The 16,166-nt window shown below is 41.1% G+C and overlaps 1 protein-coding gene across 1 annotated transcript in view; it reads left to right on the top strand.

The window, feature by feature from the left end:
- The window catches only part of LOC150086967 (uncharacterized), a 38,229-nt gene that overhangs the window by 16,644 nt on the left and 5,419 nt on the right, over positions 1-16,166 (top strand). The window contains exon 4 of the mRNA XM_090372859.1: positions 7,940-7,963. Within this exon, the coding sequence (XP_090228985.1) occupies positions 7,940-7,963 (24 nt within the window). The remainder of the gene's footprint in view (positions 1-7,939; positions 7,964-16,166) is intronic.

Raw genomic sequence — 16,166 nt, forward strand, 5'->3', positions numbered from 1 at the left:
AAATGTTGTTTATAAATTTTAAAATTAAATACAATTCAGAATTATTATTTTAAATTCAGACGTATTTAAATTTTTAATTTATGTGAAGTTTGTGTCTTAATGTCATCTGCCGAGCTTTCAAAATCGGGGATATACTCTGATAAGGCCAACTGTAAAGAATCTTCTGTATGCAAGTCTGTAAGAGTGGAGGAATTCTTCGTCTTTTTTTTTTTTTTTTTTTGTTTCAAATACGAAAGGGCCGATTCACATAGATATGTGGAACCAAAATAGGAATTTAAAAATTCACTGCATTTTTTTACAGTACTTTTCTCGGTAAACATATTTCCAAACGTCTTTTTCTGATGACTTCGCTTTTAGGAAGATATCGTTTTGCAATGTAATAATTTCATTTTCAAGTAATATTTTCTCCGTGTGAAAAATCTCAGCGATTTTTTTCTGCAGTTTGTTTCGTATCTTAGTTGACCTTATATGGACAAGAAATATATTGAACAATGTCTTCAATTGTTTTAAAATCACTGAATCTGATTTCAAAATCATCCACAACTTTCTCAATTTCAGAAACATATTTCTCAATATTAAATTCAAAAACAGGATATTTTTACAAATGATCTTGCATATTTGCAAAATTATCGAATTTTTTTTTCTGTGAGATCCTTAGCCATTGCCAAGATGCTACTAATCATGTCACCCACATTTTTATTTTTTCCTTGTAATTCCAAATTGAGATCCCTTAATTTACTGGTAAAATCTGCCAAAAAAGCCAGATCACACAACCACACCGTATCTTTCAGCTGCTGATAATTATCTCCACTGTGATCGACAAATTTTTTAATTTCATTCAGCAAATTTCGAAATCTGTAGAAACTTAGTCCCACTCAGCCACTTCACATCTGTGTGTAATATCAGATCTGGTTCATTTTCATCGAGTTGCATTTCGAACAGACTCCTTTTAAGAGATTGTTCTCTGATGGAATTCACAATTTTGAAAGCTATGTCCATAATACTTTTAGTATTTAATCTTTTGCTGGCTAATACTTTTTGGTGGATGATACAGTGGTAACTCAAAAAATCTGGAAAGTCACCATCCTTTTTGGCACAATGCGATAAATCCGTTAAGATGCCCTGTCATTGCTTTCGCTCCATCTGTTGTTATTGATACGAGCTTAAATAGTGGTAATTTAATTTTTTCAATAAAATTTTTGAATGCGTTAAATATATCAAGACCTCTAGTTCTTTCTTTTAACGAAACCATACCCAGCAGTTCTTCTCTAGTGGAGGATAATCGAAAACCATACGAATAACAACGAACAATTGAGTTATATCACCTGACGTCTGTTGTAAAGAAAAGTACATACAATTAGCAATATGAGCACGCAATTGTTCGCTCACCTTTTCAGTCATTTTTTCGATGCGTCGCATCACAGTATTTCAAGATAATTGCAGATCTTGAAGGGCACTTTTAATCCCATTTTTGTTCTTAAAATTTTCAAAAAGAGAATCTGTTATTTATAAAATTTGCGTCTTTAATGAATTGATCATCAGAAATGACTCACTTTAAATGATGCTACAGTTACTGCTTTAGATTGTAAATTAGGTGTCATGAAGAAATTTTGTTGTGCGAATAATCTGGATTTAAGTTCTTTTAATTTATTTTTTCTATGGTCACTATTAGGCGAAAAATCCGACTGGTATTTACCATGGAGCGCTTTGAAGTGCCTTTCTAAATTTCCTTTTTTGGGTATAGCATCGCAAATACCACGGAAGCATTGCAAATCAAAACATTTTTCTTTTATCATTACAAAAAAGTATTCTAACACATAAATTAATAAACTCTTGATGAAAATGATACGTTTTACTCTTTTTTGTAGTATTCATTTTAAATCAAAGGGTATTAAATTAACATATAAGCACGGTCCAGTTATTAATATTAAGTAAGCCAAATAAGAATTCGACACACGCTATGCTCTCCACAACGTAACTGCGTGAATTTTCACTAGACAAGCCCGGCTGAGCGGCGACAAGAGTCGTCATGTGACTCAACGGATTTGTAAGAAGCGTATGCAGTAGGGCGCATAATAATAATAACATTTAGATTTTGACTAATCTATTTTTTATATATATTTAAAATTTGTCGTGATCGACCGAAATTAAAGACGCGATCGACTTGTTGGCCACCCCTGATCTAAGTCATTTATACCACCCACAGGAATCATAATCAAAATGTCCGCTAAGTACATTATAAATTAATAAACTGTATGTGGTAAATCAGTGTCCTCTTAGAGAAATGCTTAACCATCATTACAAAATAAAATTAAAATTAATTTCTTAACGTATAAATTTACATAAATAAACGTTAATAACAGTTTATGAAATGTCGAAAAGTATGTCGACTAGATATAAAAATTCTCTGGTGACGAAACAAAAAATATTGAAACATGAAAAAGTGAACAAACAGAGGCCAAAATTGCTACAAAAGACACTACGCACTGTATTTTCTGAATAAGTCCTAAAAAAATTTCATATGGACCAGAGCTGCCGTTCTAAACTTATAAGCTGTTTAATTCAATGGGCCTAAACCTTCTACTGACGAACAGAACAGCTGAAAATTTGAATTCGAGCAGACTTTTTATTCTAAAGTAATCCCCAAATATAAGAAAAATATTTACATTTGTACAATAGACAACAGTGCGTCATACTACGGTGCAGATGCACTAATGCCATGAACTCAATCGAGCCCAAACGATAGAATCAAGAAAGTTACATAACAAGGGGCCTCGTGATGATAAGCCACTGATTATAAGTGAAGAAAAAGCGCTTGCCTGTATTACGTTTATGTTTACACAACGGGTAGTGAGCGATTTTTGAAATATAAGAATGAAATTGGTGCGGAACCATCTGGCAAAAATTCGTGGATATAGTGGCGCTTTCTTTTAAATTGTGGATATCAGCGAGTTCTATCCTGCAGTGAATGAAACGGATGAGGCCGCCGTAGCCTAGTGGTCAGGCGCGCGGGTGCATAAGTACACATGCTTTGAGTGACAGGGGTTCAAACCCGTGACTGCTGGATACGGTGCTGTTTCTTGTATTCTGTGTATCTTGTAAACTCGTTTGGTCGTCCCGGAGTATAAACAGAATATTTATTTATTTATAACAATACTCATATACAGGAGAAGAAGCTTGCATTCACTTTGCACACCGCTCCAACACAGATATCGAATTTGGGTATGCACAATATGTTGTTGTTGGGTTTTAGGCGAATCGCTTAGGTCATACTGCGCGTATATAATATGTCTGTAAATTGCGTTTTTTCTCTAATCGATTTACTGTTTTGCTGGAAGAAACAACCAAGTTTGAGAGTGGAAAAACCATGCTACCCTCGTCTGGACCCGATTCACTCAGCCACGTTGTGAAAAGGCAAATAAAAATTCCTCATGTATATAATATGACTGTAAATTCTAACTGAGAAAGCAAAAATAAATTTGTCACGTCATTGATGGGATTCGAACTCATGTCTTTTCCAACGGGTGCTTATGCTACTCACAAGGGCATATATGCAATACATTCAATATGATAAGACTACTTGTTCAGTAACAACGTCATTAAATCTTATTTTAGCAATATAGGTTGATATCTATCTGAGCGATAGAATTCCAACTGAGCCAAAAATCTTTGGATGGACGACTTAAACAAGCACTGAAAACCAACTTTTCCTTCTCTAGCAATACAAGAACATTTAACACGTACTTTCTTTCCTAAATAAATATACCTGATAAGTATAACTTAACAAGTAAGAAGTGGCTTAAAGTCAGTATAACTGTTTAATGTAAATATTTGAATGTTATGTTCATTATAGACAGAATGGTATTGCATATTTTAAAGCTTCATTTTTCTCTTTTCGAGGATTTCATGGCGGCCTGGTCGTTCTTTTAAGTATATTGCGTCTGTGTGATCACCCTGCATCCCGCAGTGATGTGCTGGTTTTGTTTCAGGGGCAAGGTGGCATCATCGACATGTGTCGTCTGTCACTCTGGGATTCTTGGTGATGTATTTTCTGTAGTTTGGGGTGTTGATTATCAGGTCTTGGATGGCGAGCATGAATGCTTAAGTTAGGAGGAGCATCTTGCTGGTGAGCCATGCGTTGAAAGACTCCTTATCTATAGTCTTGATGGAGATCATTGTAGGGGCCTTCTTCTTCTTATCATTATTATTATTATTAAAAACTTTTTCTCCTTCTATAGGAGTTTTTCCTCTCCGTGACGGATACTGGTACCAAGTGCATGAGGTGGTTGTTGTGTGCGGTTGCTATTATTATTACTGTTGGTCAAGGAACTCCCTTACTGTCCTACAGGTGTTCAGAAACGTGGCTTTCTGGAGTACCATGTAAGTGTTCTTTGAAAGGCCTATTGTTGTTAGGTTCTTAAGGAGGCTCTTTGGCACCATGCCGGTGGTTGACACGATGATTGGGATAGTCATTACTTGTTCTACATATCTTTGACTTGCTGTCTTAAGTTCTTCCTGATCTCTTCCTCGTATGTTTTCTGGAGGTTGCTGGTATTGGGCATCACTATGTCGATCAGGTAGGTAACCATTTCCATTTCCTTCTTGTCAATGAGGGTTATGTCTGGTCTATTGTCCGGGATCGTCTTGTTCTTTATGATAGCACTGTCCCAGTATAGTCTGTGAGTAGAGGTCTCTAGTACAGCCCGAGGCTTGTACTTTAAATACGGTAAACTTTCATTGATCAGCTGGTATTTTTGTGCTAGCTTCTGGTGTATTGTCCTGGCCACCTGGTCGTGTCTCCGAATGTACTCCGTTTGTTGTTGTTTGGAGCATTAGCAACCAAGGCCATATTGCTCCGGGAATAGGCGGTGGTCATTCCCTGACCTTTCTGTATCCTCCGTATTTGGTGGTGACGGGCAATGTACTCCGTCTGGGTGATCACATTGCATCCTATGGTAGTGTGCTTGATTGTTTCTGGGGCCAGGTGGCATCGTCGACATGTGTCATCGTTACTCCGGAGCCTTGGCGATGTATTTCCTGTAGTTCTGGTGTTGGTTACCTTGTCTTGGACGGCGAGCATGAATCCTTCGGTCTCGGGGATGAGCCTTCCGTTAGTGAGCCAAGTGTTGGAAGTCATCTTATCTATTTAACCTTGATGGAAGTCATTTTAGCGTCTGCCGTAGAGTGTCTGCTTCGCCCATCTTTCTGTCTTTGTTTCTTCTGTCTGCGTGAGTGTGGTCCCCTTGTTGAGGTTGTGTTTTGTGCCGTTTATCTATCTTTCTATATTTATATATTTTTGTCTATATTTATTATTAATAATATTATTGTTATATTATTTCTGTTGTTATATCATTTCTCGCTGATGGGAGGGTTCCACCCTGTGATGGGTACTGGTACCAATGCACGGGGTGGTCGTTAAATCTGGTGTTATTGTTGGTCGAGAAACTGACTATCCTACAGGTATTCAGAATTGCGACTTTCTGGTATGTGTCCTCTGAGAGACCTATTGCTGCTAGGTTATGTAGGGTCTTTGGCACCATACCGGTGGTTGACACGATGATCAGAATGGTAGTTAATTGTTGCATATGCCTTTCCCTTTGATCTCCTGTTTTAGGTCAGTGTACATCATGATCTTTTGCTCGTCGGTTTTCTAGAGGTTGCCAGTGTTCGGCATCGCTATGTCAGTCAGATAGGTATCCTTTCCCTCTTGTCGACAAGAGTTATGTCCCGTCTGTTGTGCACGATTCTCTTGCCTCTTATTAAGGCACGGTCCCAGTATAGCTTGTGGGTTGGGATCTCTAGTACGACTTGTGGTTCGTACTTGTAATACGGTACACTTTCTTTGGTCAACTGGTATTTCCTCGCCAGGGGTCGGTGTTGGGGCCTCTCCTCTGGAATGCCGTACTAGATCAGTGGCTCACGAAATCACACGAGGATTCTCTAAAGGTGGCCTACGCCGATGATCTCGTGATTGCCATAGAAGGAAGGTCACGTAAGGTGTTAGAGGACAAAATTCAACCCATCTTAGATGATTTGGTGGCATGGGCTGACATCAACAAGCTCAAGATATCTCCGAGTAAAACGAATTTCATGACATTTAAAAACCACTTTAATTACGGAAGACCACCAAGAATTCGACTGAATGGTTTACAGATACCTTATGTTCCTCAAAACAAATATCTTGGCATAATTCTTGATGATAAATTAACCTTTCTCCCTCATGTCACCAAACTGAAGGAAAAAATTAGAAATTTTACTGCTTCGGTCATAAGAATCTCCAAAAGAGACTGGGGTTTGAATAAAAAGACCTTAAAACTATATTATAAAGCAATATTTCTGCCTATAGTTTCGTATGGAGCAGGTATTTGGCACCAGAACGTCGTTAAGGTGAAAATTAAAAACAAGTTACTATCAATTCAAAGGACAATGCTTCTGGCACTAAACAATGCCCCTCGTACAGTATCAAACAATGCCCTCCAAATTCTTAGAGGAGAACTGCCTTTAGATTTATTTATCTTATACCGTGGCATGATTTATAAACATAAGAAAGGACTGCAGGTATCTATTATGGGAATTACAACCGACCCAGTTAGTAACTTAAAGACAGAACGGAAAAGATTATGGAGTGAAATGATTAGTATTTGGCAAAGTAGATGGAATGAGTCTGTGCACGGCGAAGTCACAAAGAAGTATATTGAAAATGTTGAGTTTGCTTCTACTCAACCTTCTGTTTCGTCGTTTGCACCAAGCATGTTTACGACGTATTTATTAACATGCCATGGATCTCTGAGGGCCAAACTTTTCGACAGAGGTTTGGAGCCGGATCCTTTTTGCACCTGTGGTCAAATGGAGGACTGGATCCATGTTTTACTGTTTTGTCCGCAATATACAGACCATCGAGTATTGCTACTTAATCAGGTTCCAGGTCTAGCTGAGGACAACGTGAAAATACTAGTTGAGAACAAAACAAACTTTGAGACTTTCCAGACCTTTGCAGAATCGGTCTTTAAGAAAAGACTTCAACTAAGAACTCAAATCCAAAATCGAGTATAAATCTGACAGCTGAGCAGTTAATATAAATGTTGGTATCCCATTAAATATAAATAGGATGACTTGTCAGATATGTAAATTGAATTGTATTACTAGGATTTAGAGTCAAAATTTTATTATCTTTTGTACATATGTAAATATTTACTTCGTTTTTTTTTTTTTTTTTTTTTTGCTGGTTTCCAGGTTTGGGCAACCTGGGGACGGGATTGCTGGCACCCACCGGTATTGCACTATCTCCGGTGGGTGTGGGATTTGTGCCCATGGCACTAAAGGTAATAGTAGACCCAGGCTTGGCTGCTTGTGCCTGGGGGCAGGCAGCGGCTGCCTGGGTGTTGGCTGCTCCCTGGTGGCAAGGTGGACATACACAAGCGATAAAAAGCTTGCTGAGTTTCTGCACCACCACCACAGACGTGCAAGGTGGAGATGGGCTAAGGCCTAGGAGCCACCCTTGATACAGGTAAAACACACACACACACACACACACACACACGTGTTCATATATAATATAGTATATATATAGGTATAATGAGAATGATAATGCTAATGTATATAAAATTGTATATATATATTCTCTGTAAGTTCTGGTATATAAAATGTAAAGAATTGTGTGTACAAATAAATGGAAAAAAAAATGGTATTTCCTCATTTGCTTCTGTTGTATTATCCTGGCTGCCTGGTGTGTCTATGAGTGTACTCCGTCTGAATGATCACCTTGCATCTTGCGGTGATGTGTTGGTTCGTTTCTGAGGCAGGTGGCATCGTGGACATATGTCATCTGACACTCGTAACTCCTTGGCGATGTATTTTCTATAGTTCCTATTGTTGTTGTTATTATTATTATTATTATTATTATTATTTATTTATTTATTTATTTTACTTTTTATTTCAGTTTGAGGGATGTCTTCATGCAGAGGTAAGGGTTTAATAAATTAAAAATCTTGTTCCTTTATGATTTTAGGGTTAAAAAATTTCTTAAGTTTTATATTAAAGTAATAATAAGTAATTTTTCCTTTTCAAATTCATTCCAAGTAAACAAGAGCTCACAACAGCAACTCTCAAATTCCTTCGTTTTTGCGAACTTTTAAAATTTCTATAGTTAAAGACTCAATACAAGATTATCTCGACAAGAATGTTCCCCTATATGGGATCAGCATGATGTAGTCAAGGGAAGATCTTGAGTGACAAATCTCTAAATTATGGCGAGTTTATAAGGAAGTTGAATGCGAGAAACAACTTTGACATTATATATCTGAATTTCAGTTCGTCACGAAAATTTCCTGTGCAAATTCGAGCAGATCGCAATATTAGGAATAATCCATCGGTGGATCAGGGAATGGTTGAAGTACAGGGTCCCTCTTATTAACGAGTATTCATTCAGCGTACTGAATTAACAAGAGGGGTCGCTGAGGATTACCACTCGGACCTCTCTTGTTTTTTTTATCTTTCTGAATGATATTAATGAAGGAATACAGTGGCAACTGTCAAAATTTTCTGATAACCTAAATGTTGGCAGAGTGGTTAACGCTAAAAATCAGGCTATACATCAAAAAAGGTTTTGGACTGACTGCAGCCATGGGGTGAAAAATGGCAGCTGAAGAGGTTTAATGCTACAAACGCAAATCACTACACTTTAGGACAGAAACTCATTAGTAAATACATTAGAGGAAGAAGAATTAAAGGATGTTCAGGATGAAAATGACTTGGGGACTACGATACAGAGAGACATGAAGTTTGAAATAAAAAATACACTGTAAGTAGGCGATAAGAAAGGTACATGGTTTTTTATTCCCTATGATTTCTTGGAACTTTGCAAGATGTGAGAGAGAAGATCATTATCCCACTCTATTAAAACTATCACATTAGAGTCATCCAACAGCTATCCTATCTGCCCACGTGTAACGTGTCCATAAATTACTCGTTCTCTGTCCGATTTGCTTGTTTTGCAGGATGAAAACTCGAGTTTCCGAGCGGGAAACCAAACCACGCCATCCACGCCTGAGACCGAAAACTCAACCACGGAGTGACAATAGCCCATAAAAGTTCTTCGCGTGATTGACGGGATCCGAACAAGGTTCTTTTCTAACTGGTGTGGGGAGGATGGTGAGTACACTGAAAGGACAGAATTCTTGGGACACCTGGTTCCTGGGCAACGCTGTCACCCCTCTCTCTAGTGGACGAACCCATCGCTTGGCAGGTATATAGGTACACTGCATTCACGTAGACGATAATTCAATGTCAGTATGGATAAACATCGCGAGTTAACCCACTTTGAAAGGGGAATGATAGTGGGTTCCAGACGCATGGATCACTCTATCGAGGAGATAGTACAGAAATTGCACTATCCCCGTTCGACAGTATCAAGAGTATATCGGGAATACCCCATTTCAGGAATAACATCTCATCGTGGACATTGCTGTGGGCGGAAAAGGGTGGTGGATGAACGTGGCCGTCAACGTCTGTCTCACACTGTTTCAGCCAACCGGAGAGGAACAATGGCACAAATCCAAATTTTGCCATTACTCTGATAATGCCAGAGTTCACAGGTAAAGCAATGACGCATTTCATCCAATTGTCTTTGCAAGGTGCAGTGCAAGCTCGTAGGTGGTCAATGATGCTGGGGAAATATTTTAACTGTTATGAACTGGGCTCCTATTCGAAGCACCAACCAGGATCAGGCAAACTTCCGCACATCTATATATGCAGCTGTACAAAGAGCGCGGCAACATCCAACATTAACATAGAGTTGTGAAAACCTACAATTAGATAAATAATTACGATTGCTGCCACACGAGTAAATTGGCCAGATGGCGCCCCTTGCAACCTAATCCCAAAATTCAGCCACAGACTACTTACGGTCTCTTCTCATACCGACCTCCATTCACAATGTGTTTTGGAGATTTGCTGTATTTCATACTGATGCATACCCGTTGGGCTTTGGGTTCCAATCTCAGTTCCAATCAAACGTCTGTAAGCCAAACATAAAATAAATTTAACCTTCAGTCACGTATCAAGATTAATTGGGATACACCAACATTGAAAATATGTAATGAATAATAGTAAAACTGTTATTGGGACTGCTAAAAAAAGGTATGCATGAGATATTCATTTCGTATTGCTATTTGTCCGTTCAAAGCCCCTGACGAAGTAGTGGGGAGATGGCCAAGTGGGTGAATGTAATTTTTCATTTCCTGTAACTAGGGTGGCCAACTCTTGATCAGCCAATTTCATGCCCAAACGCAGTAACCAACATCATCACACCGCCTGATGAACTTCCTCATCCGTGGTGAAATGCTTTCCTGAAAGGTGTTTTTTCAGAGGGCCAAACAAATGGTAGTCTGAAGGGGCTAAGTCTGGTCTGTAGGGGGGGGATGTGACAGAGTTTCCCAACGATTACGGCGCAACCACTCACGAGTGGTGTGGGCAGTGTGTAGAGTTCCGTTGTCGTGCAACAAAATCACGCCGCTTGTCAGGAGTCCTGATCGTTTGCGTCGAATGTTTGCTTTCAGTTTTTCCAACGTTGCACAGTAAAACAACGTTGCAACGTTGCTTTACTGTGCAACTTTGGAAAAACGTTGCACAGTAAAGCTGTGCATTGACTGTTTCTCTCTTCGGCAAGAAATCCACCAACAGAATGCCTTGGCGATCCCAGAGCACTGTGGCCATGACTTTTCGGACACTGGGAACAGTTTTGAATTTTTTGTGCACAGGAGATTGTGGCTTTTTCCAGGTCATGGAGTCTTGTTTGCTCTCCGGGGCAAAGTGATGAACCCACGTTTCGTCTGCTGTGATTATGCGAGCGAGAAAATCCTTTCCTTCGTCGCTGTGTCGAAACAGGTTCTCCAGACACATCCCTATGCGTTTTGCTTTATCCTCCTCTGACAATTGTTGGGGCGTCCAGCGGTAGCACACCTTTCGAATGCCAAGGACATCGTGAACAATTTCGTGAACTTACTCACGTTCACTATTTGTGCAATTTCAGGCAGTTTCACTCGCCTGTTTTCAAGAACGATGCCCTTAATGCACGAAATGTCCGTCTTGTTCCATGAAGGCCTGCCCGCTCGATGTCGATCTTCAATGTCAACACAGCCGGCTTTAAATTCATTGCACTAAAAACACATCGGCTTCTTTGTCATCACCTTTTCGCCATGCACAGCAACCGGTTCACAGTGAATGTCACTTGGTGAAGACCCTTTTGCTTGAAAAAAGCGAATAACTTCAGGAACACCTGTTTAGGACCATACTCGCTCGGTAGCCTCCATTCTGCAACTGAAATATGCTGTGAGGCAACAATACCGCAACACTACACTGGCGGTCTTTTTGAACGTTATTAAAGGGTCTATCTGTCCACCGCGTTTCATCTCATTCCCTTTCACCATTATTAAGGGAAAAAAATGTGTTACCATACTTTTCGCAACTCCCTCGTATACAGAGGGCAGGGGTGGCCAACGAGTCAATCGTGGATTTAATTTCGGTCGATCACGACGAATTTTAAATATATAGTCATCCCTCGATTTGTGCACCTTGTGCAATGAAATTTTTGAGATGCTAGATCGCGCCACCTTTTGAAGGAAAAAAGTAGATCGCATCACAAATTAAGTTGGCCACTCCTGATATAGGTGAACTGGCTACTGCTAGTACACCGAATTGCTAGTCAACACCATTAGACCTTAATGCCTTCTATCCAAGTTATAAATACACGGATGAGCCAAAACATAATGACCACCTACCTAATATGATGTTGATCCAACACGTACAGCCAAAACAGCTTGTACCCAGTGAGGCATAGACGCTAAAAGATTTCTTTTAAATTTGTCTTGTAGTATCTGGCACCAACACGTAACCAGCAGATCCTTTAACACCTGTAAGGTCCGTGGTTGAGACGCCGCAGATCGGAGTTGCTGTTCCAACACAAATCACAGATGCTCGATGGGATTGATGTCTGGGGAATTTGGAGGTCAGGGCAATACCTGGAAGGCTTCCTCATGTTCCGCGAACCAGTCTCGAACAATCTGGGTAGTGTGGTATGGCGCATTATCCTGCTGAGAGAAGGCACCGCCAGAGGGGAAGACCGTTGCCATGTACCTCGTCAGCAATGATGTTTAGGTAAAGTGTAAAGTGTGTTTAGGATCAAACGGCACCAGGGGTTTCCCCCATCTCCGCGTCGTTTACATTGTCGTGTGATACAGTTCACTGCAAAGTCCAGAGATTTAAAAGTATATGAATCTTGAGGTGTGTGATGTCATGTACAGTTGTTCCTCTGGCCATTTAGCCACCAGACCCCTGCTGAGGCCCGACGTTGCCCACACTTCGCCCCGTGGAGGCAGACCAGGTACACAGTAGTTTTATTTTACTCTGGCAGGTCCTGCTACCTAGTTTCCTGAGATTTCAGTGGCTAGGACCTAAAAAAAAATTTTTTTTTTTTTTTGGGATGGACGCTAGATCGAAAGACCGAAATCTGGGCAAATTAAATTTGGATGATATTAAATTTTGACCTATGGGGTATATGTTGGCGTGCAGATAGAGAGGGAGAGAGGACTGAAGACTGGGGGGGGAGAAATACAGAAGAAATTGGGTCAATAGAGAAGACTTTAAGTCAGTAGGGCATGCCCATGCCCCACCAGGAGGAAATCTGGAGTTTAGGCAAGGTAAGGTAAGGTGTAAGGTGTGATGAGGGTCTCACGGCTCCTCGGGTTTCCCCCATCTCCGCGTATGGTCTATGTTTCGGGCAAGCCTGAGATTTTTAAAAGTGTATCTGCTATATGGTGTGTTGTGTTGCGTCCTTTGTTCATCCGGCCTATTAACCACCAGGCCACTAGCGGGACCTGACGTTTCCACACCCTGCCATGGGGAGGCTGGCCGGGTGTACCCAGTGAGGCTAATTTACTCTAGCAGGTCCTGCCACTTACTTTCTTGAGATTTCAGTGGCTAGGACCTAACAAAAAATTGGAGAAGTCGCGAGCGTAGTTTAGTTAGTTAAGGATCTTTTAAACGTCATTTGTGGTTTAAACTGAAAGTCTGTAAGGCCTAAAAGATCGGGCATAAATTTTGGTGTGTCTTAAATTTTGATGTTGGGCTGATCGCTATGTAAGATGACAGTTTTGGCTGGGGAGGCAGAAGACTGGGGGGAGGAAGTGGGAGGCAAAGGGGTCGATAGAGAAGATGACCCCCCGTTGTAAGTGGAGCATACCCATGTCCAACCATACCGGGTGGCAAGGGAGAAAGAAGGTTCTCCCCCCTTGCCAGGAAATGGGGTTTAAAGAGATCCTGCAGGTGCAGGATCTGAGAGCCAGATGGAGGTCTAATCTAGCTCTGGGACGTTTCAGTGTTGATCTCTTTCAGGAATTTCGTCAGTGTGACGAGAATCTGTCTTGTCCGGGGTGGTTTTCCTCAACATATTTATCTTCTGCTTCTCCTGTGGGTGACTTTGATTAGTCTTTTGGGCACTAATGGTGCGTTTTTCTGTACTGTTGAATTTTCTTCTTTGATTCTAGTTTGTTTGAGTTTCTCCCTTGTTCTGGTTTATCCATTCCTTCTAAGTTTAGGCTTTTCTATTGAGTGTGTTGTTGTTGTTGTCCTCCTGCTGGACAGGTTGTAGTGCAATAATTGTTTTCCTTCTTGTAAATAGTGGAGTTGCAAAGTTGGTAAATGCTACAAACGCTTCTTGTGTATTCAGGAGTCGGGATTTTTGGTGAATTGGAATGTACTGGATGTTTTCAATGAGGCTTGCTCTTGTGTCGTCATAATTTTCACATCCATGCATGACATGAGTCCATGATTCAGGTTCTCTGCAAGTACAATTTCTATCTTCTGTTATGCCTAGCATGTTTAGTTTTTCCTTAAACGGGCCATGGCCTGTTAGTAGATACGTAGTGTTAAGGCTCGGGAAGATCTACGGTGGGCCTTTCGGGTGCATTTTTGTCACTAGTGGAAGAAATTTATGCGTTATTGCTCCTTTGGTGGTTTCATTCCACCTTATTTGCCAGGTTTCTGTTAGGAATTTATCTATCCTTTTTTGTTCCGTCTTCCAGCTACTTGTCACGTCAACGGTTATGCCACAGGTTGTAATTGTGATCGCTTTTTTGTGATAGCACATTAGACCCGTGCGAACAACTTCCAGGTCAAGGAGCAGTGCACTTGCAATGATCAGGAGTGCCGCCGTACTAACTGTGCTACTCGCTCTAGTGATTGTAAATAGTACGTTCCTCTGAATGGTTTCAAGGATTTTCCTGTTTGCTACTGTGCTGATTTTCATCATCCATACTGGCGATCCGTACATAATTACCAGGATGAAGAGGGTTTTGTAATATAAGGAGAGGGTATTTTTATTTAGCCCCCAGTCCTTACGCGTGATTCTTGCTAGAAGTGCTGTGTATATACGTATCTTCTTCCTGAGGTAGTTTAAATGCGGTTTAAATGAGAGATTGCTGTCAATGATAATTCCTAAGTATTTTATCTTGTTTAATAATTTTACTGTTAGTCCTTCTAATTTGATTTGTGGTGGTATGTTTAAGTTTAGTTTTCCTTTCAAGAGGACCGAGTTGGTCTTTTCTGGTGCTAGTTTTAAGTTATTTAATTTAACCCAATCCTGTAGGATTTGCAGCGCTCCATTTGCTTGTTTTCAAAGTTGGCTCTTGAATCAGCTGCTGTGATTAGGAGTAAATCATCGGCGAAGGCTTGGGCCTCAACTTCCCACAAGTCCTTGAAGAGAAAGTCATCGAAGACAAAGTTCCACAGGAGCGGTCCCAGGACAGAACCCTGGGGGCAGCCCCTGCGAACTGATAGATAGGTGGTAGATGTCACAGTGCTTGACACATGGATGACTGGACCCAGGGTATCCCAGCAGAACATTGCCGAAAGTATGACACCGCTGCCACTGGCTTGCTTTTGTCCCATGGTGCATCCAGGTGCCATCACTTCTCCAGGTAAACGACGCACACGTACCCACATGCCGGCCGCCCACATGGTGCAACAGGAAACGTGATGCATCGGACCACACGACCTTCTTCCAATCACTCAAGGTCCAGTTTCGATGCTCGCGTGCCCATTGTAGGCAATGTCACCGGTGAACCGTGGTTAGCATGGGCACGGGGAGCGGCCTACAGCTACGCAGCCCCATTTTCAAAAGGGTTCGATGTACTGTGTGTTGTGAAACATTATTCCCATCACCAGCATTCCAATTACCGGCGAGTTGCGCCACAGTCGCCCTTCTGTTGCCACATACCATTCGGGAGAACCTTCGCTCACCTCGAGCATCGATGAGCCGTGGTCGTCCAAAACCTCTCCGGCAGTTCGTGGGTTTTCCCTCTTTGGACCACTTTCGGTAGTTGTCCGAAAGTGGTCCGAGGCTGACCGTGAGCAACCGACCAGCCGTACCGTTTCGGATATGCTTTGACCCAGTCGTCTGGCCATTACTCGCTAAGTCAGCTGCCCTTTCCCAACTGAAGAACAAGAGTAACACTGATTAACAGAGCTCAGTATCAGGTGTTTTTTATACCGTGTCCCAACCCGCGCATACTGCACAGTTCATCTGCAGTTGCTTCGATTTTCATAACACTCGCTTGTCATAATAAGTAACCCCGAGGCTCACATGTGGTGAGTATGGGCTTGGCAAACCTAGGATCCTGATCTGGATATCATCATTCTTCTCTTTCTTGGTGATTCCTTTCTACTTCTCTCTCTCTCTCTCTCTCTCTCTCTCTCTCTCTCTCTCTCTCTCTCTCTCTCTCTCTCTCTCTCTCTCTTAGGGTAACTCGGGAATTTTTTTTTTTTGGGTGGTGCAGTATAAGCCTCAGGTTTCCTTGTACCATGTTTTGGCTCATCAGTATATACAGGGTGTTTCAAAAATACACGGCATAACTTCAGGAATGAGTTTGTCATAGGCAGATAATAAAAATATTTTATATCAACATTAACTTTAAATGGCCCCACAAGAAGAAATCTAGTGGGTTTAAATCATGTGAACGTGGAGGCGAGGCGATTAGTCTACTCCTCTACTTCAGGAGTCGTAAATCTTGGTCGTCCTCTGTCGGCAGCACGAGGTGTAAAGGTCCCGTGTTCACAAAGGCGGCGATGGATACCTTCAAACGTTTTCCTGTCTGGACACCTTCGTTCTGGGA

This window comes from Mastigoproctus giganteus, chromosome 4 (assembly GCF_048544385.1).
Source record: "Mastigoproctus giganteus isolate SK-2022 chromosome 4, ASM4854438v1, whole genome shotgun sequence".
Lineage (NCBI taxonomy): Eukaryota > Metazoa > Arthropoda > Arachnida > Uropygi > Thelyphonidae > Mastigoproctus > Mastigoproctus giganteus.